Source organism: Pleurodeles waltl, chromosome 8 (genome assembly GCF_031143425.1).
Source record: "Pleurodeles waltl isolate 20211129_DDA chromosome 8, aPleWal1.hap1.20221129, whole genome shotgun sequence".
Classification (NCBI taxonomy): Eukaryota; Metazoa; Chordata; class Amphibia; order Caudata; family Salamandridae; genus Pleurodeles; species Pleurodeles waltl.
The window spans coordinates 973,860,561-973,878,179 of NC_090447.1; the positions used below are offsets into that span (position 1 = coordinate 973,860,561).

At 45.9% G+C, this 17,619-nt stretch overlaps 1 protein-coding gene across 3 annotated transcripts in view; it reads left to right on the plus strand.

Annotated features, from left to right (window-relative positions):
- The window catches only part of LOC138250391 (RNA-binding protein 26-like), a 623,852-nt gene that overhangs the window by 390,420 nt on the left and 215,813 nt on the right, over positions 1 to 17,619 (plus strand). For all 3 annotated transcript variants that reach the window (XM_069205212.1, XM_069205213.1, XM_069205214.1), the window contains one exon: positions 4,164 to 4,280. In XM_069205212.1, the coding sequence (XP_069061313.1) occupies positions 4,164 to 4,280 (117 nt within the window). The remainder of the gene's footprint in view (positions 1 to 4,163; positions 4,281 to 17,619) is intronic.

The window sequence follows — 17,619 nt, forward strand, 5'->3', positions numbered from 1 at the left end:
GGGGGAATCCGCCAATCTCAAGATGGAGGATTTCTAAAGGCAGGGGTCACCTCAGCTCAGGACACCTTAGGGGCTGTCTTGTCTGGTGGGTGACTCCTTGTTTTTTCTCATTATCCTCTCCTGCCTTGACACCAAAAGTGGGGGCAGTGGCCGGAGGGTCGGGCATCTCCACTAGCTGGCATGCCATGGGGTGCTGTAACAAAGGGGGTGAGCCTTTGAGGCTCACCGCCAGGTGTTTCAGTTCCTGCAGGGGGAGGTGAGAAGCACCTCCACCTAGTGCAGGCATTGTTCCTTTTTCTATGGCCAGAAACTTGTCTGGTTGTGGCAGGCTGGCAGAAACTGGTCAGCCTAGCACTAGGAGTTGGACTGGTATTCAGGGGGCATCTCGAAGATGCCCTCTGGGTGCATTTTACAATAAATCCCACACTGGCATCAGTGTGGATTTATTGTGCTGAGATGTTTGATAACTGTAGGAAGTTGGCTCTGTATGTACTATTTCAAAGTAAGAAATAGCATGCACAGAGTCCAAGGGTTCCCCTTAGAGGTAAGATAGTGGCAAAAAGAGATAATTCTAATGCTCTATTTTGTGGTAGTGTGGTCGAGAAGTAGGCTTATCAGAGGGTAGTGTTAAGCATTTGTTGTACACACACAGGCAATAAATGAGGAACACACACTCAGAGACAATTCCAGGCCAATAGGTTTTTGTATAGAAAATATATTTTCTTAGTTTATTTTAGGAACCACAGGTTCAAGATTTACAAGTAATACTTCAAATGAAAGGTATTTCAGGTAGGAACCTTAGGAACTTTGAATTAGCAAAATAGCATATACAGTTTTCACATAAATCACATATAGCTATTTTAAAACTAGACAGTGCAATTTTCAACAGTTCCTGGGGGAGGTAAGTGTTTGTTAGTTTTTGCAGGTAAGTGAACCACCTACGGGGTTCAAGTTTGGGTCCAAGGTAGCCCACCGTTGGGGGTTCAGGGCAACCCCAAAGTTACCACACCAGCAGCTCAGGGCCGGTCAGATGCAGAGGTCAAAGTGGTGCCCAAAACGCATAGGCTTCAATGGAGAAGGGGGTGCCCCGGTTCCAGTCTGTCAGCAGGTAAGTACCCGTGTCTTCGGAGGGCAGACCAGGGGGGTTTTGTAGGGCACCAGGGGGGTCACAAGTCAGCACAGAAAGTACACCCTCAGCGGCACGGGGGTGGCCGGGTGCAGTGGGCAAACAAGCGTCGGGTTCGCAATAGAAATCCATGGGAGACCAAGGGGTCTCTTCAGTGATGCAGGCAAAAAGGGGGGGGGGGGGGGGGCTCCTCTGGGTAGCCACCACCTGGGCAAGGGAGAGGGCCACCTGGGGGTCGCTCCTGCACTGGAGGTCGGATCCTTCAGGTCCTGGGGGCTGCGGGTGCAGTGTCTTTACCAGACGTCGGGTCTTAGAAGCAGGCAGTCGCGGTCAGGGGGAGCCTCAGGATTCCTTCTGCAGGCGTCGCTGTGGGGGCTCAGGGGGGTCAACTCTGGCTACTCACAGTCTCGTAGTCGCCGGGGAGTCCTCTCTGTGGTGTTTGTTCTCTACAAGTCGAGCCGGGGGCGTCGGGTGCAGAGTGCAAAGTCTCACGCTTCCGGCGGGAAACGTGTGTTGTTTCAAAGTTGCTTCTTTGTTGCAAAGTTGCAATCTTTGGGGAACAGAGCCGCTATATGGACCCTGGGAACGTGTCGCTGGAGCAGTGTCTTTAGAAGTGGGGAGACAGGCCGGTAGAGCTGGGGCCAAAGCAGTTGGTGTCTCCGTCTTCTCTGCAGGGTTTTCAGTTCAGCAGTCCTCTTCTTAGGTTGCAGGAATCTGAGTTCCTAGGTTCTGGGGAGCCCCTAAATACTGAATTTAGGGGTGTGTTTAGGTCTGGGGGGGTTAGAAGCCAATTGCTACTAGCCCTGAGGGTGGCTACACCCTCTTTGTGCCTCCTCCCTGAGGGGAGGGGGGCACATTCCTATCCCTATTGGGGGGAATCCTCCATCTGCAAGATGGAGGATTTCTGAAAGTCAGAGTCGCCTCAGCTCAGGACACCTTAGGGGCTGTCCTGACTGGCCAGTGACTCCTCCTTGTTTTTCTCATTATCTCCTCCGGCCTTGCCGCCAACAGTGGGGCCGTGGCCGGAGGGGGCGGGCAACTCCACTAGCTGGGGTGCTGTAACAAAAGGGGGTGAGCCTTTGAGGCTCACCGCCAGGTGTTACAGTTCCTGCAGGGGGAGTTGTGAAGGACCTCCACCCAGTACAGGCTTTGTTACTCGCCACAGAGTGACAAAGGCACTCTCCCCATGTGGCCAGCAACATGTCTGGTGTGTGACAGGCTGCTAAAACCAGTCAGCCTAAACGGGTAGTCGGTTTAAGGTTTCAGGGGGCACCTCTAAGGTGCCCTCTGGGGCGTATGTTACAATAAAATGTACACTGGCATCAGTGTGCATTTATTGTGCTGAGAAGTTTGATACCAAACTTCCCAGTTTTCAGTGTAGCCATTATGGTGCTGTGGAGTTCGTGCATGACAGACTCCCAGACCATATATTCTTATGGCTACCCTGCACTTACAAGGTCTAAGGTTTTGCTTAGACACTGTAGGGGCATAGTGCTCATGCACTTATGCCCTCACCTATGGTATAGTGCACCCTGCCTTAGGGCTGTAAGGCCTGCTAGAGGGGTGACTTATCTAAACTTCATAGGCAGTGTGAGGTTGGCATGGCACCCTGAAGGGAGTGCCATGTCGACTTAGTCATTTTCTCCCCACCAGCACACACAAACTGTGAGGCAGTGTGCATGTGCTGAGTGAGGGGTCCCCAGGGTGGCAGGAGACATGCTGCAGCCCTTAGAGACCTTCCCTGGAAACGGCGCCCTTGGTACCGGGGGGGGTACCATTTACAAGGGACTGTGTGTGCCAGGGCTGTGCCAATTGTGGGAACAAATGTACATTTTAGGGAAAGAACACTGGTACTGGGGCCTGGTTAGCAGGGTCCCAGCACACTGTGTGATGACTGGCATCCACAGAAGGCAAAAAGTCAGGGGGTAACCAAGCCAAGGAGGCATTTCCTTACAGTTAGTGAGGCCTCAACAGCTTTATTTTAGTCCGTTACACACATTTAAGCACTTGTTTGTTGGTTTTATTTAAATGCTCTTCCCTAACTCATACAAGGAGGGAAGTTGATGACCCACTTGAGGGTTTGTTATCCTTGATTGAACGCCTGTCCTGTCACTCAGCAGTGGTAATTGATAGCATTCATCACCGTTCTCATTTGCTTTATGTACTGTGTGTAGGGTAAAGAATAAATATCACCCGAACACTAATACGGCAGTAAAGGACCATATATCAAGTGTTACTTGTTAGTTATATTTTATTAGGTGCATGTTTAATTTCACTCAACATAAAAATTATGCTGCACTACAAAGGCGGACGTTTAACTGTTTTTGTTTCTGTTAAAAGGATGAGAAAAATATGCAGTTTAGAAGTTGCAGTTTAGTAAAAGCACGAGATTGTTGAAGCTACTGTCTTGAGGTATGGTTGATAGCACCCAGCTTTAAATAGCATGTCTGGGCTTTGCTATCATTCTATGAAGAGAATTGCAATTAAACATGGGGAAGTTAACATTTTAGTCATTTAGGGCTTGCATTATTCATATGGGGAAAACTACAGTGAATAACTTTCCTCCCAATAAAAAATGCTCTTGAGCTCACACCTAATGGTAAAGATTCCATCAGAAATGGCATTGTGACCTTATTGATATTATATGTCGCCTTTCTGCTCGTAATATGAATGATACCATTTTGGACACTTTGTGTGAATAGGTTATTATTCAGTGATATGTTGATGAGTACAGTTGTTTACTGGTGCCATTAGAGTCTATTTGCCAGGTGAGTTATTGTTTTCATGATAGAGGCATGATTTCTTTTTTGTGTAGCACACCGTAACTGTCTAATTTGAGGGGATTTTAGAGTTTGATTTGGACCCATAATGTCCCTATAACTGTTTGTAGTTAAATGTTAGAGGGTTTGTGCTGTCTAAACCTTAACTTTATTTTAACTATGGTTTTAGCAGAATGAAATAATAGGATATGTTATACTTTCTTGTACACCTTTTTAAATGCATCATCATATTAAATATTTATCCAATTTTTCCCCAGGTATTTTCCACTTCCACAGGACTGACCAAAACTGTGTACAACCATGCAGCTTTAAAGGCACTACAAAAATCACTGCCTGCTACGGTAGATTCAAGTGAAGCATTGAAAAAAAAGCAGGTACGTTATCAAACATGTGTTCTTTGCTACCATAACTAAAATAGGTAAGGCTAATCTGAAGGAAAATGTTACGGGTTAGTTTTAGTATCTTGGTTTTGCAGTGTACATGTTAGTGATTTTCGCTTTGTACCTGGGGACTCGTTTTACATGGTAAACATGACAAACATCTTTTGAAGTGCAAGTTTTATACTCATTTAATCATTAGTTTTAAGAACAGCCAGTTGCATTGAAAGTCTGTAAATTCTAAATTTGTATTGCACCATATCAGAATCTTGTTGACATCTTATGCTGTGGTGACAGTACTGTTTTGTCTTGTCTACTAACCAGCAAGTAAAAAAGCCATCCGTTTATGCAGATAGACTTGAGACTTAGATACATCAGACTGTTTTATGAGGCAGAAGGATATCTTCTTGCCGTTTCACCTTCAGCTATCTGGTGATGTCGGGCAAGCTTCAGGACACTGATTTGCTGATGAAGACAAGTATTATAATTATTTGATTTGCTTAAAGTATTGTGAATGTAATGCTACTGGCATAAAGTGCTGCACTGCGATTTCCCCTGTCCCGTCTTTGGGACATGGCACCAGCAGTCCCATCCATGGAACATGGACCTAGGTGCCATTGGAGAAGGCAACATCAGGTACATCTTTGTGAGTGCATTGAATGAAAGGGACGCATGCAAGATCACTGTGCCGGAGTGAGTAAATGGCTACCACTTGAGAGTACCTGCCTCTGTATTTTGTTTGTCTGGCTGTGCATGTGTGAAACAGTCTATCTCAAACTGCTAGGCCTCTTCACATCAAAGCGTCAATGCAGGCAACCCCTTTTTAATTTCAGTGTTGCCATTGCAGTCGTGGTTAGTGACTCAGTTTGCATTTCAGAGATGAAGAATGTGAGCTGAAGCTCATAGTTGTACTGCAACAGTTGACTTCACGACGCTCCAGGTTCCAGCCCACTAGTGGAGCCATTTCTAGCGCTCGTCTTTGCACTCAGTCAGTGTCAAGTAAGTGCCATTTAAAAAAAAAAAAAAAAGTCAAACCACTCTTCAACTTTGCTGCACTGGTCCACGTCTTCGTACGAGGTGCAGGAAATACACCATCGATCTAGGCCCTGCTCCCATTTGTCAGTCACTGGGCTGGAGTTTGGGTGCTCTTCGCACCACCCTGAATTTCCCAGAGCTTGAGCGACCCTAATACTACAGTTAATATAACCGACTTTCTGGACAGAGCAATTACGTTGTCAAAGGCACTTCAACGCCACGCCTGGCTGAGATCTACCAGCTTTTCAGCGGATGCCATTCTATGGCACTGCCTCTTTCCCAACAAGGCATATTAGCCACTTGAGCTCTTTGGTGACAGTAGAGCTCATGTCTGATTGTTGGTATTCTCCATGGCCTCACGCTATCCCCATTCTGCCTTTAACCACTTCCGTGGCTATGGTAGGGGTTACCAACCACGTTTATTCCAGCCCATCCACCCAGGCCAATGGGTTTCCCGTTCCGTTCGTGGCCTTGGTTTCCACAAGCCCCATGGGACCCAAGGGCAGAGGTCTACCTAGTGAGCAACCCCCTTTCCCTTGCAGCCATTGCCTCCAAACCCCTTTAGTTTGCCCTCTCAACAGCACAGGCCGGCATACCGGCAGCCCATAACATTAGACAAATGGGTGCTCCAAATTGTTCTTTGGGTTACACCCTTCAGTTTGCAAAACCTTTCCTGCCTAAGCCACTATCCTTACAAAAGCCGATGTAGGACCACCTCTGCCTGCTGCATCAGGAAGTGTTGTTGTTTGGCCAAAGCAGCCATGAAGAGTGTGCCAACAACAGTAGTAGTTGCTGTTACTGCAACTTTCTGGTGCTGAAAAAGTAGAGCCCTCTGCCCTTTACTAGACCTGTGCACTGTCAACGTCTTCCTGAAGAAGAAGAAATTCTAAAATGCTCACGTTAGCTCAGATCCTGTCTGCCTTGGAGAGTGAACTGTAGCATTGGCTTTACAGGACAACTATTTTCACATACCCGTTCTGCCTGCCCACAGATGTTACCTGCCGTTCATGGTGGGCCACAAGCATTTTTAGTTCTTTGTGCTCCCCTTTGGCTTTCCCAGTTCCCATCAGGAGTTCATAAAAAGTGATAGTGGCTGCAACCCATCTGCAGGAGGTCTGGGATTCCAGTCTTCCCCTACTTCGGTTATTGGCTGTTGAAGGCAGGCTCATTGCAGACAGTAGTCTTTAACCTCCAAACCACGGTGGACATCCTGTATTCGCTAAGGTTCACTGTGATTGTGTTGAAGTCGCTCCTGACTCCCTCTCAGATGAGTTTTGTAATTTGGAGCTAATCTGGACACAGTGCAGTTTTGGCCCTGTCCTCTGGAATGGCAAGTCCAGGATATTAGGTTATGATTCCAATGTATTAGCCTCTACCCTGGATTTTAGGGAGTCTGGCTCTGAGCCTGCTTGGCTCATGGCTTCCTGTATCCTATTAGTAACACATGCCCATTGGCATATGCGTGCTCTGCAGTGGGATCTCTTCCCAGTAGACGCAGCATTAAGGAAATATCTCCGGCCTTGTCCAGATATCAGATGGAATAGCAAAACATCTGCAACAGTGGCTGACAAACCATGATTCTACCAATGGCAGACCCTCTCTTTTCCCAACTTGGAGCTCCCAATGGTGACAGATGTCACTTCTGGGCTAGTTGGCCATCTGGGAGAAGTCCAGATCAGAAGACCCTGGTGTCCAGCGGAGTCTCACATAAACCTGTTGGAGTTGAGAGCCATTTGCCTGGTGTTGAAAGCTTTGAGTCCTTCCATGAAGGGAACGCTGGTTCAAGTGTTCATGGACAACACCTACATCTTGTGGTATTGCAGCAAGCAGGGCAGTGTGAGGTTGTGGCCTTTGTCAAGAGGCCCTTTATCTCCGTACTTGACTGGAAAGTCAGGACATATTCCTGGTCGTACCTTATCGGGCTGGTTCTCTAAACACTAGAACGGAGAAACACACCTGTCAATGCCTTGATGTTCACCAATGGCATTTCCATCCGGAGGCGGTGCAGGGTCTCTTCTGAGATTGGGGAGCACCTTAGATCTGTTTGCTACTGCTGAGAATATGCAGTGTCAGCACTTCTGCACCCTGAAGTTTCGAAGGCGGCTTTCGCTTAGACATGCATTTTTGTCTTGAGTCCTCCTTTGCACTTTCCCACTGATACTCTTCTTGCCGAGAGTTCTCAAGAAGATAAGGAAGGACCATGCCCAAATGAGTCTTATGGCTTCAGAATGGGCATGCAGATTATGGTATTCCGAATTCTTGAGCATGAGCCTCGATCCTCAGACTAGGCTGCACCTTCAGGAGAAGCTTCTGTTACAGCAAAGGGCTGGTTCCTATTCCCGAACCTGCGCATGCTTCACCTACATGCATGGAGATTGAGTGGTGATAGCTGACAGTCTTTAATCTTCCTTCAGAAGTCTGCAAAGTCACCTCTCAACTATGACTGTATAAATCTGCGTTGGGACAAGTTTGTTTCTTGTTGCACTGCCAAACATGTTGGTTCTCTGCATCCCTGTCTGAACTGTTGCTGTATGTTCTGTTAGCCAGGCAAAGCTTTGCTTTGCGCACAGTTAGAGTATCTCTCAGCCATATTGGCTTTCTTACTGTTGCCGGATCAGCCCTCCCTGTTTGTCACCTGTGTTGACTCGTTTTAGGAAAAGACTCTGTTGGGTTTGCTGGGGCTAAAAAAGCGCAAGCCATGCAGAAACGGACCATCTTTAAATAAATTGTGCTCTGCATTACAATCTGGTACGCACTGACCAAAAGCAACCACAGAGGGCTTGAGAGCTCATTCTACCAGTGCTGAAGCTGCAACCACTGGTAGCTCACAGAGTCTTTGTCCTGGATATCTGTCAGGCTGTGAAGTGGGCATCTCTGCACATTTTAACCAAGCATTACTTCCTGGACAGTCAGATCCTTCTGGATGGACATTTTTCTTGTTCAGTCTTCGAAGAGTTCCTGATTTGAGTCTGTTTGCAGACCTACTTACGGGGAGGTATTACTTGGGTATCTTTTCTAAGGTAAGGATTCTGCAGCTAGAATTCTCTATCAGATGAACAAATGACTTAACTTCAGTAACGCCTCACATACTCTATCCAGATTTCTTATCTACCCTCTCATCCTCCCTGAAACAACTTTGCAACAAAGAAACAACTTTAAAAGGACTCCACGTTTCCCGCCGGAAGCTTGAGACTTTGCACTCTGCACCCGACGCCCCCGGCTCGACCTGCGGAGAAACAACACTACAGGGAGGACTCCCCGGCGACTGCGACCCTGTGAGTAGCCAGAGTTGACCCCCCTGAGCCCCCCCAGCGACACCTGCAGAGGGAATCCAGAGGCTTCCCCTGACCGCGACTGCCTGCTTCAAAGAACCTGACGCCTGGTAAAGACACTGCACCCGCAGCCCCCAGGACCTGAAGGATCCGACCTCCAGTGCAGAAGCGACCCCCGGGTGGTGGCTACCCCCCTCCGCCTTTCTGCTTCGCTGAAGAGACCCCTGGGTCTCCTATTGGAAACCCAACACCTGTTTGCACTCTGCACTTGGCCGCCGCCGTGCCGCTGAGGGTGTGCTTTTTGTGCTGACTTGTGTCCCCCCCCCCGGGCACCCGGTGCCCTACAAAACCCCCCTGGTCTGCCCTCCGAAGATGCGGGTACTTAGCTGCTAGCAGACTGGAACCGGGGCATTGAAGCCTATGCGTTTTGGGCACCACTTTGACCTCTGCACCTGACCGGCCCTGAGCTGCTGGTGTGGTAACTTTGGGGTTGCCCTGAACCCCCAACGTTGGGCTACCTTGTACCCAACTTTGAACCCTGTAGGTGGTTTACTTACCTGCAAAACTAACAAATACTTACCTCCCCCAGGAACTGTTAAAATTTGCACTGTCTAGTTTTAAAATAGCTTATTGCCATTTTTGCCAATACTGTACATGCTATTTTGCTGATTCAAAGTTCCTATGATACCTAAGTGAAGTACCTTTCATTTGAAGTATTGATTGTAAATCTTGAATCTGTGGTTCTTAAAATAAACTAAGAAAACATATTTTTCTATATAAAAACCTATTGGCCTGGAATTGTCTTTGGGTGTGTGTTCCTCATTTATTGCCTGCGTGTGTACAACAAATGCTTAACACTCTGATAAGCCTACTGCTCGACCACACTACCACAAAATAGAGCATTAGAATGATCTCTTTTGCCACTATCTTACCTCTAAGGGGAACCCTTGGACTCTGTGCATGCTATTTCTTACTTTGAAATAGTACATACAGAGCCAACTTCCTATATATATATATATATATATATATATATATTCATTCGATAGCATGTGTAGCTGCAGATACACATGTTTTGTATAAGTCCGTCTATAGTGTTGGGCTCGGAGTGTTACAAGTTGTTTTTTTCGAGTCACAAGATTGAGTGGTGACTCCTCTCAGTGATAGTGCGCATGGGCATTGAGTCCTTTGTTTTCACCGTTGGGTTCGGGTGTGTTTCCTCTTGCTCTGGTAGATCTTGGTTCAGTACTATTTGAACTTCTCTCTTCTTCCTCTAAATGTCTATCGTTTTCGTCTGTGTTTTCTCACTTGTATTAGATCAGATTGTATTGTTGGGGTTGATTAAACGCCATCTCGGGCGACCGCGACATTCTCAGGCTTACTTCAACTTGTGGTCCTCGAATGATGTCAGGCTGATGGATGTGACTCAGTTTTGCTTTTGCCCTCGGTGTCACGCCAAGTTACCATACACTGACCAACACTCTGTGTACAACCTCTGCCTCTCTCCCGATCACAAGGAGAAAAGCTGTGATGTGTATCGATCCGTTCCAAGAAAACTCTGCGGGATCGAAGAGCGCGTTGGTTAGAGATGGCATCCAAGTCGTCTGAACAGACGCCCAACATTTTCGGAGAGGAACAAGCTCAGACTGCAGTTCCCATCGCAGATTCTGATTCCGACCAAGACTATGATGGGTACAACCAATTGATTCCAGTGGCGCAGTACATGAGTATGTTAGCCCTTTCCCATCACCAAAAACCATCTAAAAACACATCAGCACTGGTCTTGGGCCCACCACTGCTTGCCGGCCATGGTCAGGCCCGAAAAATACATTCCGATGACCAATCCTCCCGTTCGACACCGAAAAAGACCAAAGTGCATTCAGCGTCGAATGAACAGCGTTCCACATCTGTTTTGGGATCGAGTCGAAGAGTGGAGACTACCACCTCGGAGCCGGAACACCCATCATCCATTTTGGAACCGAAAAAACTACCATCCATTTCAGAGCAGACGTTCTCGGCCTGATTAAAACATTCAGTCTCCAAACTTTGGAATGTAAAACCTGTGGGAGGGAAATATGCTCCAACTGGAGAGGAGTCTCCAGAAATAAGGCCCATACTTGGAGTTATGGACGCTAAACAGTGCAAAATCCAAATCCATAAAGATACTGGAAGAATTATTGCTTCTCCTCCTTCTAAAACTAAATGAAAATTAACTTTCCAAGAGACTTTAGAAGCTGGGCCTCCACCTGCAAAAAGTTTCAAGCACAAGGAGAAACCCAAAGGCAGTACATCAGCCTTCACCACCACATTCTCCTTTGTTTCCTGCTTCACAACCACTTGATACTCTACCACCACCACCACCACCACCACCACCTTCACCTACACAATTTTCTTCACATGGGGATCTGTTGGGTGACACTCCTTACAGTGTAGCCCCATGGCAATTGTATGACTGAGACCCTATTCCATCCAAGGATCCTAATTTATACCCCGCTCGGCCATCTCCACCTGAAGACAACACTGCCTGTAATCAGGTCATTGCTAGGGCAGCTGCATATAACAATGTGCGTTTGCATTCAGATTCCATAGAGGATGATTTTTTTTTAATTAACACACTATCGTCTACGCACAAGTAATATCAATGCCTACCAATGCTCCTAGGCATGCTTAAACATGCAGATTAAATTTTTAAGGAGCCAGTGAAGGCTAGGGTTATTACACCAAGGGTGGACAAAAAATACAAAGCTGCACCTTCAGATCCACTCTTATCACACAATTGCCTCCTGACTCTATTGTTGTTAGTGCAGCAAGGATATGGCTAATAGTCAGTCCACCGGGGAAGGTCCTCCCTCAGATAAAACTGCAAGTTTGATGCAGTAGGGAAGAGAGTGGCAACTCAACCTGCAAATCACTGGAGAATTGCCAACTCTCAGGCTCTTTTAGCCAGATATTATAGAGCTCATGGGGATGAGATGGAGGAGTTCTTACAATACCTTCCACCCAACCACCAAAAAGGGCACAGCACATAGTTACAGAGGGCCAGGCTATCTTCAACAACCAAATTAGATCCCCCCCCTTAGTAGCAGCAGACACCACAGCAAGGGTTATCATTAGAAGGCATTCCTGGTTGCGAACTTCAGGGTTTAAACATGAGATACAACAGTCGGTACTCAATATGCCTTTTGACAAACAGCACTTAATTGGCCCAGAGGTGGATACCACCATCCAAAAATTGAAAAAGACTCTTGACAGCTAAGGCTATGGGTACCCTTTATACTACACTTGCTCTGGGTACTTTTTGTAAGCCCCATTTCAGAGGTGGTTTTAAACTGTCAACATCAAAGCCCTCTACATCCCAACAAAAGCAGGGACAGCTATATTACACCAGAGGGTTTTTCAGAGAATCCTACAAGGGAAACAACTTTAGAGGTAGAGGTAAATCCATCACCACAAGAGGTGCCTCCACCTCAACTAAACAGTGACTTTCTGTAAGTACCCACAGAGGATACATCTTCTGTGGGAGGAACACTGGAAAAGTTCTATCAACAATGGCTCAACATTACATCAGATCAATGGGTGCTGTCAATTATCCAAAATTGTTAGACGTTGGGTTGGGTTCGGAGTGTGACAAGTTGTTATTCTTCTTTAAAGAAGGTTTTCAAGTCACGGGATCCAGTGGCTTCTCTTCCCAGTAATACTGCGCATGGGCATCGAGTCCTTTGTTAGATTGTTTTCTCTCCGCATTCGGGTTTTGGACATGTTTCCTCTCGCTCTGGTGGATCTCAGTTCGGTATTTCTGAACTTTTTTCTACCTTTCTGTAATACCGTTTGTATTGTTTCGATCGCGTTTCCTATCTATACTTGATCCGATTTAGACCATCTGGTTCGAAATCTTGCCCTTAAAAAGGGCCTTGCCCTTTTAGGGCCTACTTCAGTGTTGGGCCGGTGGAACAAACTCCATTTCGATTCTGTCCTCGGTGTCACGCTAAATTTCCATCCACTGACCAACATTCCTTGTGTAATATCGGTCTATCTCCCGATCATCGAGAAGAGACTTGTGATGCCCGCAGATCATTTTGATGTAAAAAGCCTCTCCAGAACCATAGAGCTCGTCGTTCGAAATGACGTCCAAGTCCACTGAAGACACACCTAATATCTTTCGGTGAAGAACATGCTCAGGAAAAGGTTTGACAAGGGGCTGCACTTTCTATCCAAGATTCGGACTCTGATCAACGCTCCGATGATGGTAGCCACAACATACCTCTAGCGCAGTACAAGAGTACAATTGCCCCATCGCACCATACAAAGACACTAAAAAAGACTCCAGCACTAGTCCGGTTGCAGGGGAGTGACTCCTTCACTCCAAGGGAGATTCCTTCTTCTTGTGTGAGCTTAAGAGTTGCAGTTGTCTGAGGATGCATGGCCAGGGAAATGTTGCAAAGCTGGCTGGAGACGTGGAAGCAAAGTTGCTGAAGAGTCTTCTTTGTGTAGAAGCGTCTTTTGGTTCCTGCAGAGTCCAGTCGCAGTTCCAACAGCCAGAAGTCGAAGTGGAGGTTGCAGAGGAATCCTGCTGGAATCTTACAAGCCGAATCTGAGGACGCACCCAAGAGAGATCCTAAATGACCCTGAAAGGGCGATTGTCACCTAACCAGGTAAGCACCTATCAGAAGGGGGCTTTGACGTCAGCTGCCTGGCCTAGCCACTCAGATGCTCCCAGAATTCTCTGCCAACCTTGGAAACAAGATGACAGAACTCGGGGACCCTCTGGAGGAGCTCTGGGCACCACCCCTGGGGTGGTGATGGACAGGGGAGTGGTCACTCCCCTTTCCATTGTCCTATTTTGTGCCAGAGCAGGGACTGGGGGGGGTCCCTGAACCGGTGTGGACTGGTTTATGTGTGGAGGGCACCAAATGTGCCTTTCAAAGCAAACCAGTGGCTTGGGGAGGCTACCCCTCAGAAGCCAGTCACACCTATTTCTAAAGGGTGAGGGTGTTACCTCCCTCTCCCAAAGGAAATCCTTTGTTCTGCCTTCCTGGGCTTGGTCAGATCAATCAGCATGAGGGCGGAAACCTGTCTGTGTGATGGCAGCAGCTGGGCTGCCCGGAAAACCCTGTAAAACTGGTGGTAGCAATGCTAGGGGTACTCTAAGGAGCTCCCAGAGTGCATGGAATCATACTTCCAATACTTGCAACAGTAATGGGGTATGATTCCGACATGTTTGATACCAAACATGCCCAGGTTCGGAGTTACCATTATGTAGCTGGACATAGGTAATGATATATGTCCAGTACACACTTAAAATGGCGTCCCCGTACTCATAAAGTCCAGGAAAATGGATCTAGAGTTTGTGAGGGCACCTCTGCTAGTGCAGGGGTGCCCTCACACTTTGGTACCTGCATCCTGCCCTCTGGGCGGAGAGGACCCTACCATAGGGGTGACTTATAGTGACTTGGTGTAATAACCTGTAGTGAACACCGGTGCATGCAGCCATTTCACTCAGGCTGCAGGCATGCAGAACCCTTTGCATGTGCTCCCTATGGGTGGCAGAATAACTGCTGCAGCCCATAGGGATCCCCTGGAGCCCCAGTGCCCTGGGTACCTAGGTACCATATACTAGGGACTTACATAGGGGGGATCAGTATGCCAGTTGTGGGAAGTAAAAGGTACAATTTGGAGGAGAGAGCAAAACTACGTGGCTGCTGGTTACCAGGGTCCCAGTAGACACAGTCAAACATACTGACAACAGGCAGAATAATGGGGGTAACCATGTCAAGAGTGGGTACTTACCTACTTTCTTACATGACAGCATTCAACCTCAAAGATGCTTATTTTCACATTCTCCCATACATCCAGCTCATCAAACATATCTAAGGTTTGTCATAGCAGGAAAGCACTACAAATTCAAAGTGCTACCATTTGGTGTAACAACAGCACCAATGAAGTTCACAAAATACTTAGCGGTGGTTGCAGCATTTCTCAGAAGATAGCACATACATGTCTTCCCATATCTAGAGGACTGGCTCATAAATGCCAGTACAATTCAAGATTGTCAACAACATACTCAATATACCATAGATATCCTACAAAATCTAGGATTCACAATCAATTACTACAGATATCACCTGCAACCATCACAGAAACAACCGTATCTGGGAGCAATTCTGCACACTCAATCAGGATTAGCATACCCAAACCCAATAAGGATCCAAGCATTTCACAATCTTGTATCTCACCTACAGTACAACCACACTTACACTGTAAAACTAGTGTTGAAACTATTGGGAATGATGGCTTTATGTATAGCCATAGTCCCCAATGCAAGACTACACATGTGACCACTACAGCAGTGCCTTTCTCAGCAATGGTCTCAGTCACAGGGGCAAATTCAGGATCTAGTGTTGTCAGACCGCCAGACTCACCGCTCTCTGCAATGGTGGAATTACACCAACCTATCAAAGGGGCAGCCCTTTCAGGACCCTGTGCCTCAGACCACAATCACAACAGATGCATCACTGATAGGTTGGGGAGCTCATCACAACAACCTCACTATACAAGGGGAATGGGACTTAATCCAACAAACTTATGTACACTACTTAGAATTACTAGCAGTATTTCTAAGACTCAAAGCTTTTCAGACACAAATCATACAAACGATAGTATTAATAGGGATAGACAATAAGACTGCAATGTATTATCTGCAAAAACGAGGGATGGAGACTCACCTCAATTGTCCCTTTTAGCACAGACAATTTGGAAATGGGCGATTCGCAATTAATTAGTGGCAGAATATCTTCCAGTGATACACAATCAACTAGCAGACCTCCTAAGCAGGACGCAGCAACAAGTCCATGAATGAGAAATTCACCCTCAAGTAATTCAACAATACTTCCAAATTAGGGGAACCACAGACATAGACATTTTCGCACACAAAAGAAAAAGCAAAATGTCAAAGCTTCACATCCAGGTACTCACTCCCTCAATCCAAGAGCAATGCTCTATGGATGAATTGGTCAGGAATATTTGCTTACACTTTTCCACCTCTCCCATTAATTCCATCTCTGATAATAAAGATTAAACAAACCTCACTCACTATTATACACATATCTCCCACATGGGCACGTCAACATTGGTACACAGACTATTGGACCTGTCTGTAGAACCACATCACAACCTGCCAAACAGACCAGATTTGTTGACTCAAAGGAGATCCCAAACCAGACATCCAAATACCAGCACACTGATCCTAGCGATTTGGCTCCTGAAGTCATAGAGTTTGGCTATTTACAACTTCCATCTGAATGTATGGATATTCTAAAAGAAGCACGCAAACCCACAACTAGACAATGTTATGCTACTAAATGGAAACGTTTGTCTACTATTGTCAACCCCAAAATATTGACTCACTTAAAGCTTCAGTACGATATATTGTTTGCTCTGGCATATTCATCTATTAGGATTCATATAACAGCTATAGCTCGTTACCTTCAAAACAGACAGCATATTTCCCTGTTCAGGATTCCTGTTATAAAGGGCTTTATGGAAGGTCTTAAAAGAGTTATTCCACCTAGAGTTCCTCCAGCCCCTGTGTGCAATCCTAATATTGTACTCACAAGACTTACGGGGTCACCATTTGAACCCATGCGTTCTTGTACTCTACAGTTTCTGTCTTGGAAGGTTGTTTTCTTAATAGCAATCACTTCTTTATGAAGAGCCACCAAAATGTAAGCGTTTGCTTTAGAAGAACCTTTCTTTTAAATCCATAAAGATAAATGGGTTCTTAGACCAAATCCAAAGTTCCTATCAAAGGTGGTTTCACCTTTTCATGTCAATCAGTCAGTGGAATTGCCAGTCTTCTTTCCACAGCCAGATTCAGTTGCTGAAAGAACTCTTCACACCCTTGATGTTAAAAGAGCACTCATGTACCATATAGACTGAACAAAAGATTTCAGAAAATCTAAACAACTCTTTGTGGCATTTTCAGAACCTCACAAAGGCAATCCTATTTCAAAAAATGGATTAGCCAGATGGATAGTAAAGTGTATTTAGACTTGCTTTCTTAAAGAAAAGACAGTTACCAGTAACTCCTAAAGCATATTCCGCTAGGAAAAAGGGAGCTTCGATTGCATTCTTCGTGAGTATACCAACAGCAGATATATGTAAATCTGCCACATGGTCTACATCACACACATTTACTAAACACTACTGTGTGGATGTGTTATGTCACCAACAAGCAAACATTTGACAGGCAGTACTTAGAACGCTATTTCAGACTACTCCAACGCCTACAGGCTAACCATCACTTATTTTGGGAGGGGACTGCTTTACAGTCTATGCAGAGCATGTGTATCTACAGCTACACATGCCATTGAACTGAAAATGCTACTTACCCAGTAGACATCTGTTTGTGGCGTGTAGTGCTGTAGATTCACATGCGCCTTCCCTCCTCCCCAGAAGCCTGTAGCTGTTGTAGTACGTTCCTTATGTTCCTTATAAATATGTATGTACACTGCATGGACATCTTCTTTCCTCAATATATATATATATATATATATATATATGTGTGTGTGTACATATACATTTTTTCACTCTTTACTTTACCTACCTGCGGGAAAAAAATCTAACAAAGGTCTCAATGCCCATGCGCACTATCACAGAGAGGAGGAGTCACTCAATTGCGTGACTCGAAAAAGCTTCTTCGAAGAAATACAAATTGTAACACTCTGAGCCCAACACTAGATGGCGGACTTATGCAAAGCATGTGAATCTGCAGCACTACATGACACAAACAGATGTCTACTGGGTAAGTAACATTTCCCATATACAGGGAGTGCAGAATTATTAGGCAAGTTGTATTTTTGAGGATTAATTTTATTATTGAACAACAACCATGTTCTCAATGAACCCAAAAAACTAATTAATATCAAAGCAGAATATTTTTGGAAGTAGTTTTTAGTTTGTTTTTAGTTTTAGCTATGTTAGGGGGATATCTGTGTGTGCAGGTGACTATTACTGTGCATAATTATTAGGCAACT